The following is a 13,855-nucleotide window of genomic DNA, read 5'->3' on the forward strand; positions in this document are numbered from 1 at the left end:
ATGGCTTTGGTGCGTGAGGTGATATCTTACAGGAAAGGGGTTTTAGAGCTAACTTGACAAAATGATTGCTACCCCTCCTTTTCTCCCTGTGATACTTGTAGAGAATAAAAATGAAAGCTAGAAAAGTGAGAGTCCACATTTATTGAGTTCTTACATGGTACCAGGCCTCCTTCCAAGCATTCCACATATTCAAAACACTTTTGCATTATAATCATACTAGATTCTTACAACACCTTGAGAGGCAGGCAGAATTTGCAAGTGGCTTCTTATTTTCTCCCAGAAAACAGAAGCTGGAAGAGATGAAAGGGGTCACTATCTTCTGGCCCCTGCATTAGTATGGTGGAAACTCACATGGCCCCTGCTCTTTCAACCTCTAGCCTGGTGTTCTTTCCACTACACCAGTTAGACTCCCCAAAATAAAAGGCTTTCTGGATGCCAAGGGTTATTATCCATGATATCATCCCTTTATCCTGGGAAATGGAGCATATAATTGTGTTTTATTGATTCACTTCACGGATCAAGAGCATCTCCCCATTACTTTTAAATAAAAATGAGCCTCTCATTTGGGTCTTCTCAAGGAAATCCCAATCTCTATTCTGAAGAGTCTTCCCTAAAAGATGGCCCTGATCAAGAAGACATTTTTTTTTCTATTTGCTATGTTCTTCATTTTGGTTCAACTGTCATCAGGTAAGTAAAAATGGATGGGATTTTGATTGGGCAGATTATAAAGCCTGTTGATTCTTCCATGTTTGACCTTAATGGTCAAGCTCTCATGGCACCTGTCATGGGAATTTCTTAGACCTACAGTGACATTTACTAAGAGCAAACAGCATAGAGTGTATTTTTTTTTTGTAATTTGTTTTTGCTGGTTACCTGGAATGCTGGCCTTGAGAAACAGAATAAAGATTGCAACTCTGTGATCTACTGTCTCCTGTTATGCTATGTCACATGTGAAGTTGGGAGTGTTTTATACAGTGTTAATTCCTGTGTTGATTTTAATTTTCAAAATGTATTTTGTTTTGAATTTAGGGTGCCAGGCAGGACTTGATTTTTCCCAACCATTTCCATCAGGTAAGTTAAATCTCTTGTATATAATTATTTTTTCTCTTAGGAACTCTGCCGCTGTTAGCTTTCTCTGATGTCTGGAGGCAAAGAGGGGACAGAGATAGTGGCAGAAATAGAATTGTCTGAAAAATCAGTTCACTAACTTATCTTCTTCTCTTTCTCTTGTTCCAAGTATAATATTTGGATATTTTTGATTTCACAGAAAAATATCTTTGTGACTGGACTGTAATTTGGCCATAGAGATTTGGACTCAGTGGCTTTTCCCATTAGCTGTTGGTGCTCACTAAACCAAGTTCTTAGATTTATTCTTGTACCAGCCAATTAGCACTGCTCTGTGAACATGCCTGCCCATCTCTTGCAAGCTCTGCTGCTAAGTCTGGTAATAATATATGTCACAAATGCATGAGGTTAGTTGAAGGAAGCTCAAATTAAAGAGAGAGGTTGCCTCAATGAAAACTCAGCACCATTGCAGAAAAGCTATTCATAACAAATAGCCCCCAGATCTTTTCTTTTTCTTTGAAGTCATATTATACAGAAAGAAAGGACATTGTAAACAAAACTAAAAGAAATATTGTAGACAAAGTTGAAATGGTTTTAGACAGAATTTCAAAGTGAGAAATATTAAGGTTGCTACTAGTCCTTGAGTGTTTGCTCTGTACCAGGCATCCTGCTAAAAACTTTACATGGACTTTGTCATGTAATCCTCAAAACAGTCCTATGTGGTAGGTATTATTATCATGAAAATATTTACATATAATATTCCATTTGATCCCTAAACTGATTTAAAAATGCAGTCAGGTGCTTCTAGAATGGCCACTGGACAAATGAGAATATGGACCTTAACCTGCCGGTTACTAGGCCCAAACTAGAGTTGATCTTCAAGGATCTTTAAAAAACCACAATATACCCCTCCCATTTTTTGTCCAGTAAACTTCACAGTCATATCAGGTATGTATTTTTATAGTTCTGTAATATGTATGTCTCTTTGTCTGTCTGTGGTTTACTTTTGATCCCTGCAAGATTATAAACACTTGGAGAGTAGGAATTGCGATGATCTGTTGCTTAAAAATTAACTCTCCCCAACTCCCTACTGCAAAAAGCAGAAACTATTTTTGAAAAATCTGGGCTGATTCTTGAAAATATTCTTTGCAATCATACGTACGAACTGTCCCTTTTTTTTTTTTTTTGGTGGTCTTTGACATGTTCCCCATTTCTAGACATTTCCTGGAAAGCTCCCTCAGCAGCTCTTTCTTGGCACAGGTGAGTTTGCTGTCTGTGAGTCGTGCAAGCTTGGTCGGGGAAAATGCAGGAAGGAGTGCTTGGAGAATGAGAAGCCCGATGGAAATTGCAGGCTGAACTTTCTCTGCTGCAGCCAGAGGATCTGACAAACCAGACCAGCACACTTCTGGCCTTAGAAGCAGACCTGGATATTCAAAGAAGTTCAAGAGAAGTTATGTGGCTTATCCAAATCACACAGTGAGTGAGTCTCAGAATCATTCTCATTTCTTTCTCCCTTTGTTTCGTTTTATTGCTTATTTTTTAAAGATGACTTTTTTTCTTTTTTTTTTTTTGAGAAGGAGTCTCACTCTGTCGCCCAGGCTGGAGTGCAGTGGCTCGATCTTGGCTCACTGCAACCTCCACCTCCCGGGTTCAAGCAATTCTCCTGCTTCAGCCTCCCAAATAGCTGGGACTACAGGCGCACACCGCCATGCCTGGCTAATTTTTGTATTTTTACTAGAGATGAGGTTTCACCATGTTGGCAAGGCTGGTCTCGATCTCCTGACCTCAGGTGATCTGCTCGCCTTGGCCTCCAAAAGTGCTAGGATTATAGGCATGAGCCACCATGCTGGGCGAGATGACCTTTAAAAAACATCAAGACATGAGTGTGTACCTAGTATCTGCTCAATCAGATACCACTACTATGTATATGTAGAGTACCTTACAATTTATGAAGTATTTTCCATACTTCTCTCATATGACTCATGATTACCTTATGAGGTAGGTTTTATTACTCCTATTTACATTTGAAAATATTGAGGCTCAAGAGGCTGTTAATTCTTCAGAGCCATAGCTAGGATCCAGTAACTGCTGTGCACATTGCTGTCATGTTTTACGTATCCATCTATATGTACTAACTATGTTAATGGAATAATAATTCTATCAAATATAATACATTATTTTTATATTCACATTATTTCTTGGTTTGTCTAAATATTATCATTCATTGATTCTAGTACTTATGGTGTATTTACCTGTGAAAGAAAATGATTAGAGATTAACTTAAAATGTTCAACACAGAATGTGCATAAATGGTTGACTGTCTAATTTTGCCTTGTGAAATAAAATCCAGCTTCACAAAATAAAGGCCAAAATTACCAGCCCTATGACCAGTGACTTGAACTTGGTTACTTAGTTTTAATGTATGAGATTAAACAATGTTTTGTTTAATATTTGGGCCTATTATTTGTCTCTTTGTGCTCAAATCTGTTCCTTGTTTTTTTCTGCTTTGCTGAGTAAAATGGGAACTATTAGTTGCAAACTACATTTTCCAGGCTTCCTGACTTCTGGCTAGTTTTGGTCAACGTGTTTCCTACGAGAATGGGAGATTGAAGAAGGAAGGACAATGTGAATTTCTCCCCGACTCCCTCTCTTTTCCAGCAGTGGCTTTTCCTGCTCAGCAAGGCCGCTGCTTTTCTGTCTTCTGCACTCACCTGGCAGTCCCACCGCAAGTTTAGCTTCTGCCAGCCAGTGCTGCTCCCAGGCTCACACAAATCCTTCCATTTTTCCTCAAACCTTAGGGCAGTAGGAGATTTCTGCTGTGACTATCAGTAGGGTTGCCTCATTGCTCCCGCTTTGCATTGTCATCTTTTCCAACACTTTATCTGTACATATTAAATTCTTTCTATGGAACTATCCATTGGGGGAACCCTTTTAATGCTTGATTGGTTCAATTTTTAGATTCACTGTATTTACATATGATCCACTGTTTTCCAAAAGAGATTTGAAACACAGCCCTCAAGAAACCTAGAGTGTTTCCCTCATTTATACAGGAATTACCCCAGGGAAGTGGGAAGTGGGGTATTTGGTCTTAAGAGTCCAGTTCACAGTAATTTTCTGCTGGCAGATGGTCTTCCTCCCCAGGTCTCCACAGTGCAAATGCAGCTGCTAGCTTACAGAACACCATGAAACTGGAATACTACTTACTCATTCCAAATACTGCATTGCTTTATCTTAAAAAAATGCTCTGGAACCTAGTTGAAGTTTCTTTTAATGAAAGATTCTTGTGAGTGTCTCAGAGTCATACAGAGTGGTAGACCAGTAGCTGTGCCCTGATATTACCTCACTAATGACCTCATGTAGCATCCAGATGGCAGCTGCAGAGGACACCTCCCACAGGTGCTCACCTAGTCACAAATTGTTCCCTTTCATGGCAGGCCAAGTCTCACTAACGCAAGACTCCATAACAACTGCTTTAGTATCCACTGAGGGGTTAAGTTAAATATTAAAAGCTTAAAAAGCCAGTGCCCTGATATAAAGGCTGGAATGTAACAAAAGCCCACTAAGAGTTTTGCTTAGGCCTTTCCTGGACCTTAAAGCATGACAAACTAATGAAGGAGTTCTTAACAGGACCCGTTTAGGATTAAACAAGTTTACAGGAGGTCTGAAGGAACTCCCCAAATATCAGTGATTTAGCAGGCGACAAGGTAAGGGTAATAACCCCAGCACCTGGACCCATTTAGATTAAGTACATTTACTGAGGCTCCAGAGGAAGGTCTTCGGGACTCAGACCTTAGTTATAGATTAAAAGAAGTTAATAACTTATGTCTTTAGATGAATGCACACTTACACATAAACATATAGCTTGGAAGGTATATAAGCTCTGGAAAACTTTGTAATTTTAAGTTGGTCTGGCGATAATTTCCAGGACTTCTCCCTATAACTGGTTGCAGAAATAAAAACTCTCTTCCTCCCGAGTTTATTTGCATCTTGTTATTGGGCTGTGAGAAATAGCAGCCCAACTCTCAGTTTGGTCCAGGAACACTTTTTCTTTACACTTTAGATTCATGGAAACAAAGAGACTGAAAGTAAAAGGATGGAAAGAGATTTGCCATACAAACAATAACCAAAGGAGAGCTGTAGTGGCTATACCAACAGTGCACAAAACAAACTTTAAGACAAAATCGGTACTAAAGATGAAGAAGGGCATTTTGTAATGTTAGCAAGTTAATCTATCACGATAATATAACAAGTATAAACACATGCACCTAACAACAGAGTGCCAAAATACCTGAAGGGAAAATTGACAGAATTGAAGGGAGAAATAGACAAGTCAACAGTAATAGCAGGAGACTTTAATATACCACTTTTAATAATAGACAAAACAACTAGAAAAAAGATTAGCAAGGAAATACAAGATTTGAATAGCACTGTAAAACAATGACCTCAAAGCCATCTGTGGAACACTGCACCAATTACAGCAAAATACACATTCTTCTTCTGTTCACATGAAATATTCTTTAGAATAGACTGTATGTTAGATTAAAATACAAGCTCCTCAATACATTTAAAAGGATAGGAATCATACAAAGTATGTTCTCTGAACAAAATGGGATAATAGAAAGAAATTTGGGAAAGTCACAACTATGTGGAAATTAAACAGCATAAATGTGAATAAATGATGGGTCAAAGCAGAAAACATAAGGGAATGTAGAAAATACTTTAAAGAGAACCCCCAAACACTTTAAAATATACAACACAACAGCAACTTACCAAAACTGTGAGATGCAGCTAAAACAATGCTTAAAGGAAAATGTATGGTTGTAAATGCCTATATTTACAAAGAAGATAGATTTAAAATCAGTAAATTATCTTCCATCTCAAGAAAATTAAGGAAGAGCCAGCTAAACCCAAAGCAAGCAGAAGGAAGAAAATAATAAATATTAGCACGGAAATAAATGAAATAGAGACTAAGAAAACAATAGAATAAATCAACACAACAAAAATTTATTTTTTGAAATGATCAACAAAATTGGCAAGCCTCTAACTAGACTGACTAAGAAAAAAAGAGAATACTCATATTACTAAAATCATGAGTGAAAGAGAAATTTTACAAAAGATCTTACGAAAGTATTTTTTAATATTATTAAGGAATACTATAAACAATTTTATGGCAACAATTTTGATAACCTAGATGAATAAATGCCTAGAAATGCATACATATCAAACCTAATTCAAGAAGAAATAGAAAGTCTACAATGGACCTATAACAAATAAAGTGCATGAATTGATAATAATAACACTAACAAAAATCCCACATAGTAAAACCCAGGGCCAAATGGCTCCACTGGAACATTGTAAAGATGTTACTCTATTTTATTTTGCCTCGATTTTTTTTTTTTCAGACAGGGTCTCACTCTGAAGCTCAGGCTGCAGTGCAGTGGTATGATCTCGGCTCACCCCATCCTCTGCCTCCGGGGCTCAAATGATCCTCCCACCTCAGCCTCCTGAGTGGCTGGGACCACAGGTGCCTGCCACCATGTCCAGTTAATTTTCGTATGTTTTGTAGAGATAGGGGTCTCATTATGTTGCCCAGGCTAGTCTCGAACTAAACTCCTGGCTCAGGTGATCTGCCCACCTTGGCCTCCCAAAGTGCTGGGATTACAGGCGTGAACCACCACACCTGTCCTGGCTTGCATATTTTTTGATGAGAAGTTTGCTGCAGTTATTCTGTCATCTTTCTAAAGGCAGGAGGCATGTATGCCTTCTCTGTTGACAAAGGTAGAGGATGTTCTTTGTTTTTGTTTTTTAATGTGCTCCCTTCTCCTAGTTCTCCTAGCTTTAATATTTTGTTTTGCATTTTTTTAGATTGTTCATTCACCAGTGCCATACAAACAACTGTTGTTCTTCCCTCAGTTTCTTAATTAAGAAATTAAGACTTTCTTTTCCATAAAAGAGAAAGATTCTTGCAAGCTTTCGTTCTTTCTCACAGTTGCTACTGTTCCCCTCAGCCAACTTACATCATGAAATACTCTAATCTTTTTTGTAAGCACCTACTGAGTCTATGGAGAAGACATTAGAAGTTGGTGTGAACTTCTCTTTTGTCTGTGACCCCAGACATTTATATTGTTTCTCTAGTTTATGCTTGCTCTTAGCAATTCTCTACAGACTTTACCTGAAATCTTTTAAATCATATTCTGGGGGTAATCTGCTTCAGGTAAGCAAGCACTCATGGTCTTTATTTTTTGGAGGTTCCTGTCTTTTCTTATATTTCTAGGCAGGTGGCTGATTTGTGACCTTAGCTTTCCAATGAGTTCAAGAAACTGAATATTTGCAGTCTGCCGTGTGTTTTCCTGTGTATTTGTTTCATGTGGGATGATCTTCTTTACGTTTTTCTATATCTTAAGCAGAAGCCATTCTTCATTTAATAACACACTTACTTTCTTTAAGAGATACAGAAATACTTATATTTTCTGCTAATTCTTGTGCCAATTTTGGTAAGTTAAATTTTTGAGAGAATTTTTTTATTTTATGTAAGTTGTGAAGTGTTTTGGCATATACCTGTTGACAACATTTTTATATTAGTTTAATGTTTCTTGGATCTGTAGTGATAACTTCTTTTTCACTTATTCTGCATACTTGGGCTTACATTGTTCCCTTTTCTAAGGTTCTTAGAGCATAATTTTAAGTCATAGATTTAAACATTTCTTCTTTTCTACAATAAGTATTTGGATACAAATTTCTTTCGAAGTCATAGTTTTGTTGTGCTCCACAAAATTCGATATATAGAAATGCTTTCCAATTATTCTCATTATTTATTCTTTGATACAAACACAATCTAGAATTATGTTGCTTTATTTCCACATATTTGAAAATATCCTAAATAGCTTATTTTATAGATTTCCAATTTAATCCCCTTGTGGTGAGAAATATACTCTGAAGAATTTAAATGTGTGTAAACACATCAATATTTGTTTTATGGCCTAGCATATGGTTCATTTTTATGAATGTATCATATGTACTTGAAAAAATGTGTATTTTGCAGTCGTCTTATGATGTGTTCTATAAATATCAATGCAGTCAGTGGAATGGTGGTATTGTTCAGATCATGCATGACTTTGCTAATTTTTCCCTGTGTTCTATCAGTTGCTGAGAGAGTGGTGTAAAAATTTTCTACTATGAATATAGAAGTGTCTATTTCTCCCTTTAATTAAATCAAATAATATAAAAACATGTTAATGGTTTTTATGTATTTTCAATGGATTAACCCTTTTCTCCTTAAGCAACAGCACTCCACGCAATATAGTGAGACCCTGTCAAAAAAAAAAAAAGAAAAGAAAAAGAAAGAAAACCTGCACACGTACTCCTGAACTTAAAATTAAAGGTTTTTGTGTGTTTGTTTTAATTATTATTTTAAGAATAGATTTTATGTAAAATCATGTACTAGGAAAAGCGTGGTGGCTATATATCTTATAGACATGGTAATACTTGAGATAAGACTTGAAGGAAAAATGAGAGAAGTCTAAGCAGAGACACAGAATAGAATATTCCAGGCAGAAAGGCAGGGTTCTCTGCGTTTGTTTCCCACAAATGTGGTTTAGTTAAAATCTGATCCATCAGCCCACACATTAATCAATGGAGCATGGAAAATAGTATGTTCCCAATGAACATTACAAATCGAGGATGACTTCCAGTCCCTTCAGAGCAGTAGAACATATTTTAATCAATGCCCCTTGATAAAAGAGCTTGATTCCAGCTACTGCACTTCCTTCATCAGCTCTCCACTGATGCCTGGAGCCATGAAAATATTTTTCTTTATTTTTGCTGCTCTCATTCTTCTTGCTCAAATTTTCCAAGGTAAGAGGGAAATTCTTCTAGAAGTAGAGATGACAGTCTGCTCAGGATCTGTCTTTTGAGATGAAAGCTCAACTTTTACAAAGTTGAAGGTTCCAAGGCAAACCAGTCACTGAAAATCTTTTCCTGAGCTCAGACACAAAACAATGGGACCACATTGACCGGGACCATCTCCATCCATAATAGTTTCTAGTCAACTTCCCTAACAGCTCTGCCAAGGAATTCAGACTTCTTTGTACTTTTAGATCTCTTTCCTTCTTTTGTAATCTGCAACGCAGGTTCAGCACATTCTTTTTTTTTTTTCTTTTGAGACGGAGTCTCGCTCTGTCGCCCAGGCTGGAGTGCAGTGGTGCGATCTCGGCTCACTGCAAGCTCCGCCTCCCAGGTTCATGCCATTCTTCTGCCTCAGCCTCCCGAGTAGCTGGGACTACACGCACCCGCCACCACGCCCGGCTAATTTTTTTGTATTTTTAGTAGAGACGGGGTTTCACCATGTTAGCCAGGATGGTCTTGATGTCCTGACTTCATGATCCGCCCTCCTCGGCCTCCCAGAGCCCTGGGATTACAGGCATGAGCCACCGCGCCTGGCCAGCATATTCTAAAGTGATTTCTTTAAAATGAAAAAAAAAAAAAGAAAGAAAGAAAAGATTATCCAAGGAAATGCCAAACATATTTGTTAAGTTAGGGAAGTAAACTAAAGTTATGTTACTAGATTCTTAGACAGCTAATTTTTTTTCATGTCTGAGTCGTCGGTCCAAATCTCTTATCCATACATTATTTTAGACTTTTTGGCTTTCACACACTGGTTGAAAATTATGCCATTAAAACCACTAAACTAACATCTTGCTTACTATTCTCTTAAGTCTTTGCGTCTTTGAGATTCTCTTTGCTTCATACAACCACGACTCTGTTCCTAAGAAATGTTTATGTCCATACCTCCTCAACTATCCTTCGTTCCTTCTGTTGTGAAGCTTTTCCTATTAGAGGTTCTCCATGCATCATGAAGCCCCCTGTCTGTTCCTTCATGGCTCCTGAATTTCTACTTTCCTTTATTACACATTCTGTCCTCAGTAGTCCTAGAAAACCAATAGATATTGAATGTGTGCTAACCAATTGTAAGAAATTGTTCTGTCCACTATGATAAAGGTAGGTAAAACGAAGAGGTAAAAATATAAAGCATGGACATTGACCTTAATTTGCTTGAAGTTATTAGTCTATTCCTTCTGTGTTGTTCGAAAATAGGTTGCTTGTAGTGGTAAATAAGCTTTCAATACATTTAACATGTATAAGTAAGTATATCAATGAGACAGGAAAATTCACAAATAACTTTAATATGAAACAGTTTTCACAAGTGCCATAAAAGATGCAAAGTATAAAGAGAAGTCATAGATGTGGAAACTTGGTTCTAACTAGGAAATGCAGAAAGGCTTCCTGGGAAGTAGTATTTGTTTTGCACATTTGGAAATAGGCAAGACTAGAACTAAAGAACAGAGCCAGGGAACAATGTCCCCATGAAAGTTTCAGTGACTCCATGAAAGTCTCAGTTGTAAAATCAGTTCCCGATTTTCTGCCCTCAGCATCTTTTTGTAGATGTCAGACAATGCTCCAGAATAGATAAACTCATTTAAAATTGTCTTCTCCATCCACTTTAATCAGTACTCCAATTTATTCAGATCAGTCTATAGATGTGGATGCCTAATAGCTCCCTGTCCACAAAACTCATCTCAGATGTATTTGAATTACAATAATAAGCATAGTTTGGGCACAGATTAGAACCACCACCATCACCATAATCACATAGAATCTCAGAGTTAGAAGTGAATTTAATGATCAATATAAAAGGTAATAAACATAGGTTATTAGGCCAAACTATATGAGTTTGGATCTCAGTGCTAATCTTTATAAGCTGTATGCACCCTGTGTTTTACTTTCCATTCTATAAATGATAATAATAATAGCATTGTTTTGAAGATGAATAAACTTGTTATATTAATTAGAAACTAACTTGTTATAATAAAGAATCTTAATGATAGAATGACTGAAGAAAGACAAAACCTTATTTTTCTTTCATGTAAAAGTCCAAAAATAGCTAAGTTGACTAGGTGAGGGTAGAGGGTTCTTTTTCACCAAGTTATGTTGTGATTTGGGCTGAAGGTCAACCCTGCCATCCTAAACAGTTGACCATTTTATTTGGTTCCAAGGATATTCTAACAGGCAGGGTTAGAAAGTATAGAACCTGATTAAGATTACATAGAAGCAGCTCACATCATTCCACTCCTTTTTCATTTTTCCAAATTTGTTCATGTGGACATATAGAAATAGGAAGCTAGGAGCTGATGTGATTACCTAAGTATTCATGTGTCCAGCTAAACCCAGAGGTTCTATGACTAAAAGTCTGAAGGTAAAAATGACTGCTTTGGGACAGTTTAACAATCTCTCTGTATAACTGCTTGAGCAGTGGCAGGCACATACTCTATGCTATGTTAGAGTTTACCATTGTTGGTCATTTGTTCTTCTACTTATTTTTTTGTTCTCTGCCCTAATTCAGTATTGAACACCCTATACATGTGTATATATATATATATATATATATATATATATATATATATGTGTGTGTGTGTGTGTGTGTGTGTGTGCGTGTGTGTGTCTCAATTGATTGTCCAGATGCCTGATAAATTTAAGTGATCTGTAGTTCACAGTATCCCAAGTTCAACTTTGGACTATTCAAAAATTTCTCCTTAATTTGAGCAGAAATCTAAGTCCCTGCAATTTCTTTCCATTAGTCTTTGCCTTAACTTGGCACTAACAAAATATATTCCACATGATAATATTTCAGATATATGGCAGCTAATATGTACTGTTTCTCCCCCAAAGTTGTTATTTCCAGGAATAAACATTACTCCTTTTGAGAAGAACTGCTACTTCTTCCACTATTTTTTCCTAAGAGTGTATCTTACCAATTAAAAAAGATTCCTGTTTTGACATATTTTTTCCTCTTCAACCTAATCTCTGTTATGAATGAATACACATTGCCTATGTCTCTCTAAATTTGCTTGCCAGAGCTAAATACACGATTCCATTGGTGTTCTTTGCACAGTAAATTGAGAAGGACTAGCATCATGTTGTTTATCTTTCTACCTAAAACTGTGAGACTCCGACATCATATGCCAGGGCATATGATCTACTATTGGCCTGCCTATAATGTAACAGAACAATCTTTAACTTTTGCTATAAATCAGAGACTATTTGGATACAGGGGGAAAAAAATCTGTTGGTAAGGATCGTTCATTGGAATTAGAAAGTATTTTGTCATCTTCCTTGGAAGAAACATTCTGTTTCTGTACAAGCTAGATATGATTTTGACATATGAAAATCTTTTCTGTTTTTTTCCAATTGGCTATTTAATAAGGACATTGATTATATTGTACCAGGGGTCTGAGCTCAGACATGACTGTTCAGATAACATCTGATTTTTCTAATTTCTAGGTTTATAGTCTGTGTCTCTAGGAGTTATGGTAATGAGGAAGTCTGAATTTGGCCTGGGCGATGTAATTTTATCTTACAGTTACTAATTACTAGATAACTGAAGACAAATTGCTTTCTTTACTTAGCCAGGACAGCAATTCATAGAGCACTAATTAGTAAGAGAATGGAAGGTCACTGTGAAGCCGAATGTCTTACCTTTGAAGTAAAGACTGGGGGCTGTAGAGCTGAATTAGCACCATTTTGCTGCAAAAACAGAAAGAAACATTAAAAACTAAGCACCAGCTGCAAGAAACAAAGAGGTGAAGATTCTCTGGCTGCTATATCAGTGGGATAAATCTCTCTGGACCATCTCTCTTTGATCTGCAAAGTTTGGATTATCTGAAGCCATGTCTGTCCAGTTCCCAGTGCTACAAGGAGATACCCTTCCTAGGCTGTGAACTTCTTCCAGGCAGACACTATATCTTGTTGACCTTTGCACTCTCAGTTCCTGACACACGGCCTATTAATGATTTCTTTTACTTTATATAAAAGTGAGCCATTGAATACACAGATAAAAGAGATGGAATGGAATGGTTGGACTGGCACTCAGGTGAATTGAGTTCTAAAGTTATAGCTCTGGCTTTAAACAGATGTAGGACATTGGGCCCTCTGTGCCAAGATTCTGGTATCTATAATGTGAGCAGATTGAACCTCTCAGTAAACGGAATACCTGCTAGATGCTCATTGTGGCTGCTTCAGCAGTATCACTGTCATGTACTCCTTTCTCTCTTTTATAGGTAGGAACTGTTTAGATTCTTGTTCATTTACCTGTTCGATCTAAAACATCAAGTTTTAGAATGAAATGCACCCATATCAAAATTCAAGCTGGCTGTAGCTTGAGCAACATCTTCATTCTGGCCATTTGCAGTGAGAATTGATCAAATCATGGGTTTCTGAAGCAGTAAGTTCCCCAAAGGTCATCGAATTCAGTGCCCTTATTACAAATGAGGAGAGTGAGACTGAAGAAGATTATACAGTTACTGACTTAGTCACATTTATATTCCAACTTCGGGCTTTCTGGACTTGTCTGCTTAGCATGTCCACAAAATAGGATGCTGGAAGATAATAGAACAACAAAAGGCAGTCCTAAAGATGGAATGTTTCTCAGCGGGTTCAGGTGAACAGTTAAATGGAGGAAGAAATTGAAACAAACTGAAAAAAAAAAAAAAAACCATAGAAAGAAAAAAAGACACTTTCTAAGAATCTCTTTTGTAATCCTGCAAACCCTGCCCTTTCAGAGCATAACAATGGCAAACTGAGGCTTGCCTTTTCCCTAATTTGCCAAAATTTGGAGTCCCAGCTTTCTAGCAGAAGAAAGCATATATCACAGACCATTTCATCGTAGAAGATTTATAGTACACCATCCCAGAACAGAAGAAGTAAAATCCCTCTGCGCTGCTCTAGAAAATGTCCT

General features: G+C 37.2%; 2 protein-coding genes across 2 annotated transcripts; both read left to right on the forward strand.

Moving 5' to 3' along the window:
* Positions 1-617: 617 nt before the first annotated feature.
* LOC129135836 (beta-defensin 105A-like) lies at positions 618-2,450 on the forward strand. The gene is made up of 3 exons (XM_054657649.1): positions 618-687; positions 1,030-1,071; positions 2,326-2,450. The coding sequence occupies exons 1-3, from the start codon at positions 618-620 to the stop codon at positions 2,448-2,450; spliced, it is 237 nt and encodes a 78-aa protein (XP_054513624.1).
* Positions 2,451-8,849: 6,399 nt separating this feature from the next.
* Positions 8,850-12,670, forward strand: DEFB107A (defensin, beta 107A). The gene is made up of 2 exons (NM_001129757.1): positions 8,850-8,919; positions 12,528-12,670. Exons 1-2 carry the CDS (start codon positions 8,850-8,852, stop codon positions 12,668-12,670), a joined length of 213 nt encoding a protein of 70 aa, NP_001123229.1.
* Positions 12,671-13,855: the final 1,185 nt, after the last annotated feature.

Source organism: Pan troglodytes, chromosome 7, assembly GCF_028858775.2.
Source record: "Pan troglodytes isolate AG18354 chromosome 7, NHGRI_mPanTro3-v2.0_pri, whole genome shotgun sequence".
NCBI lineage: Eukaryota > Metazoa > Chordata > Mammalia > Primates > Hominidae > Pan > Pan troglodytes.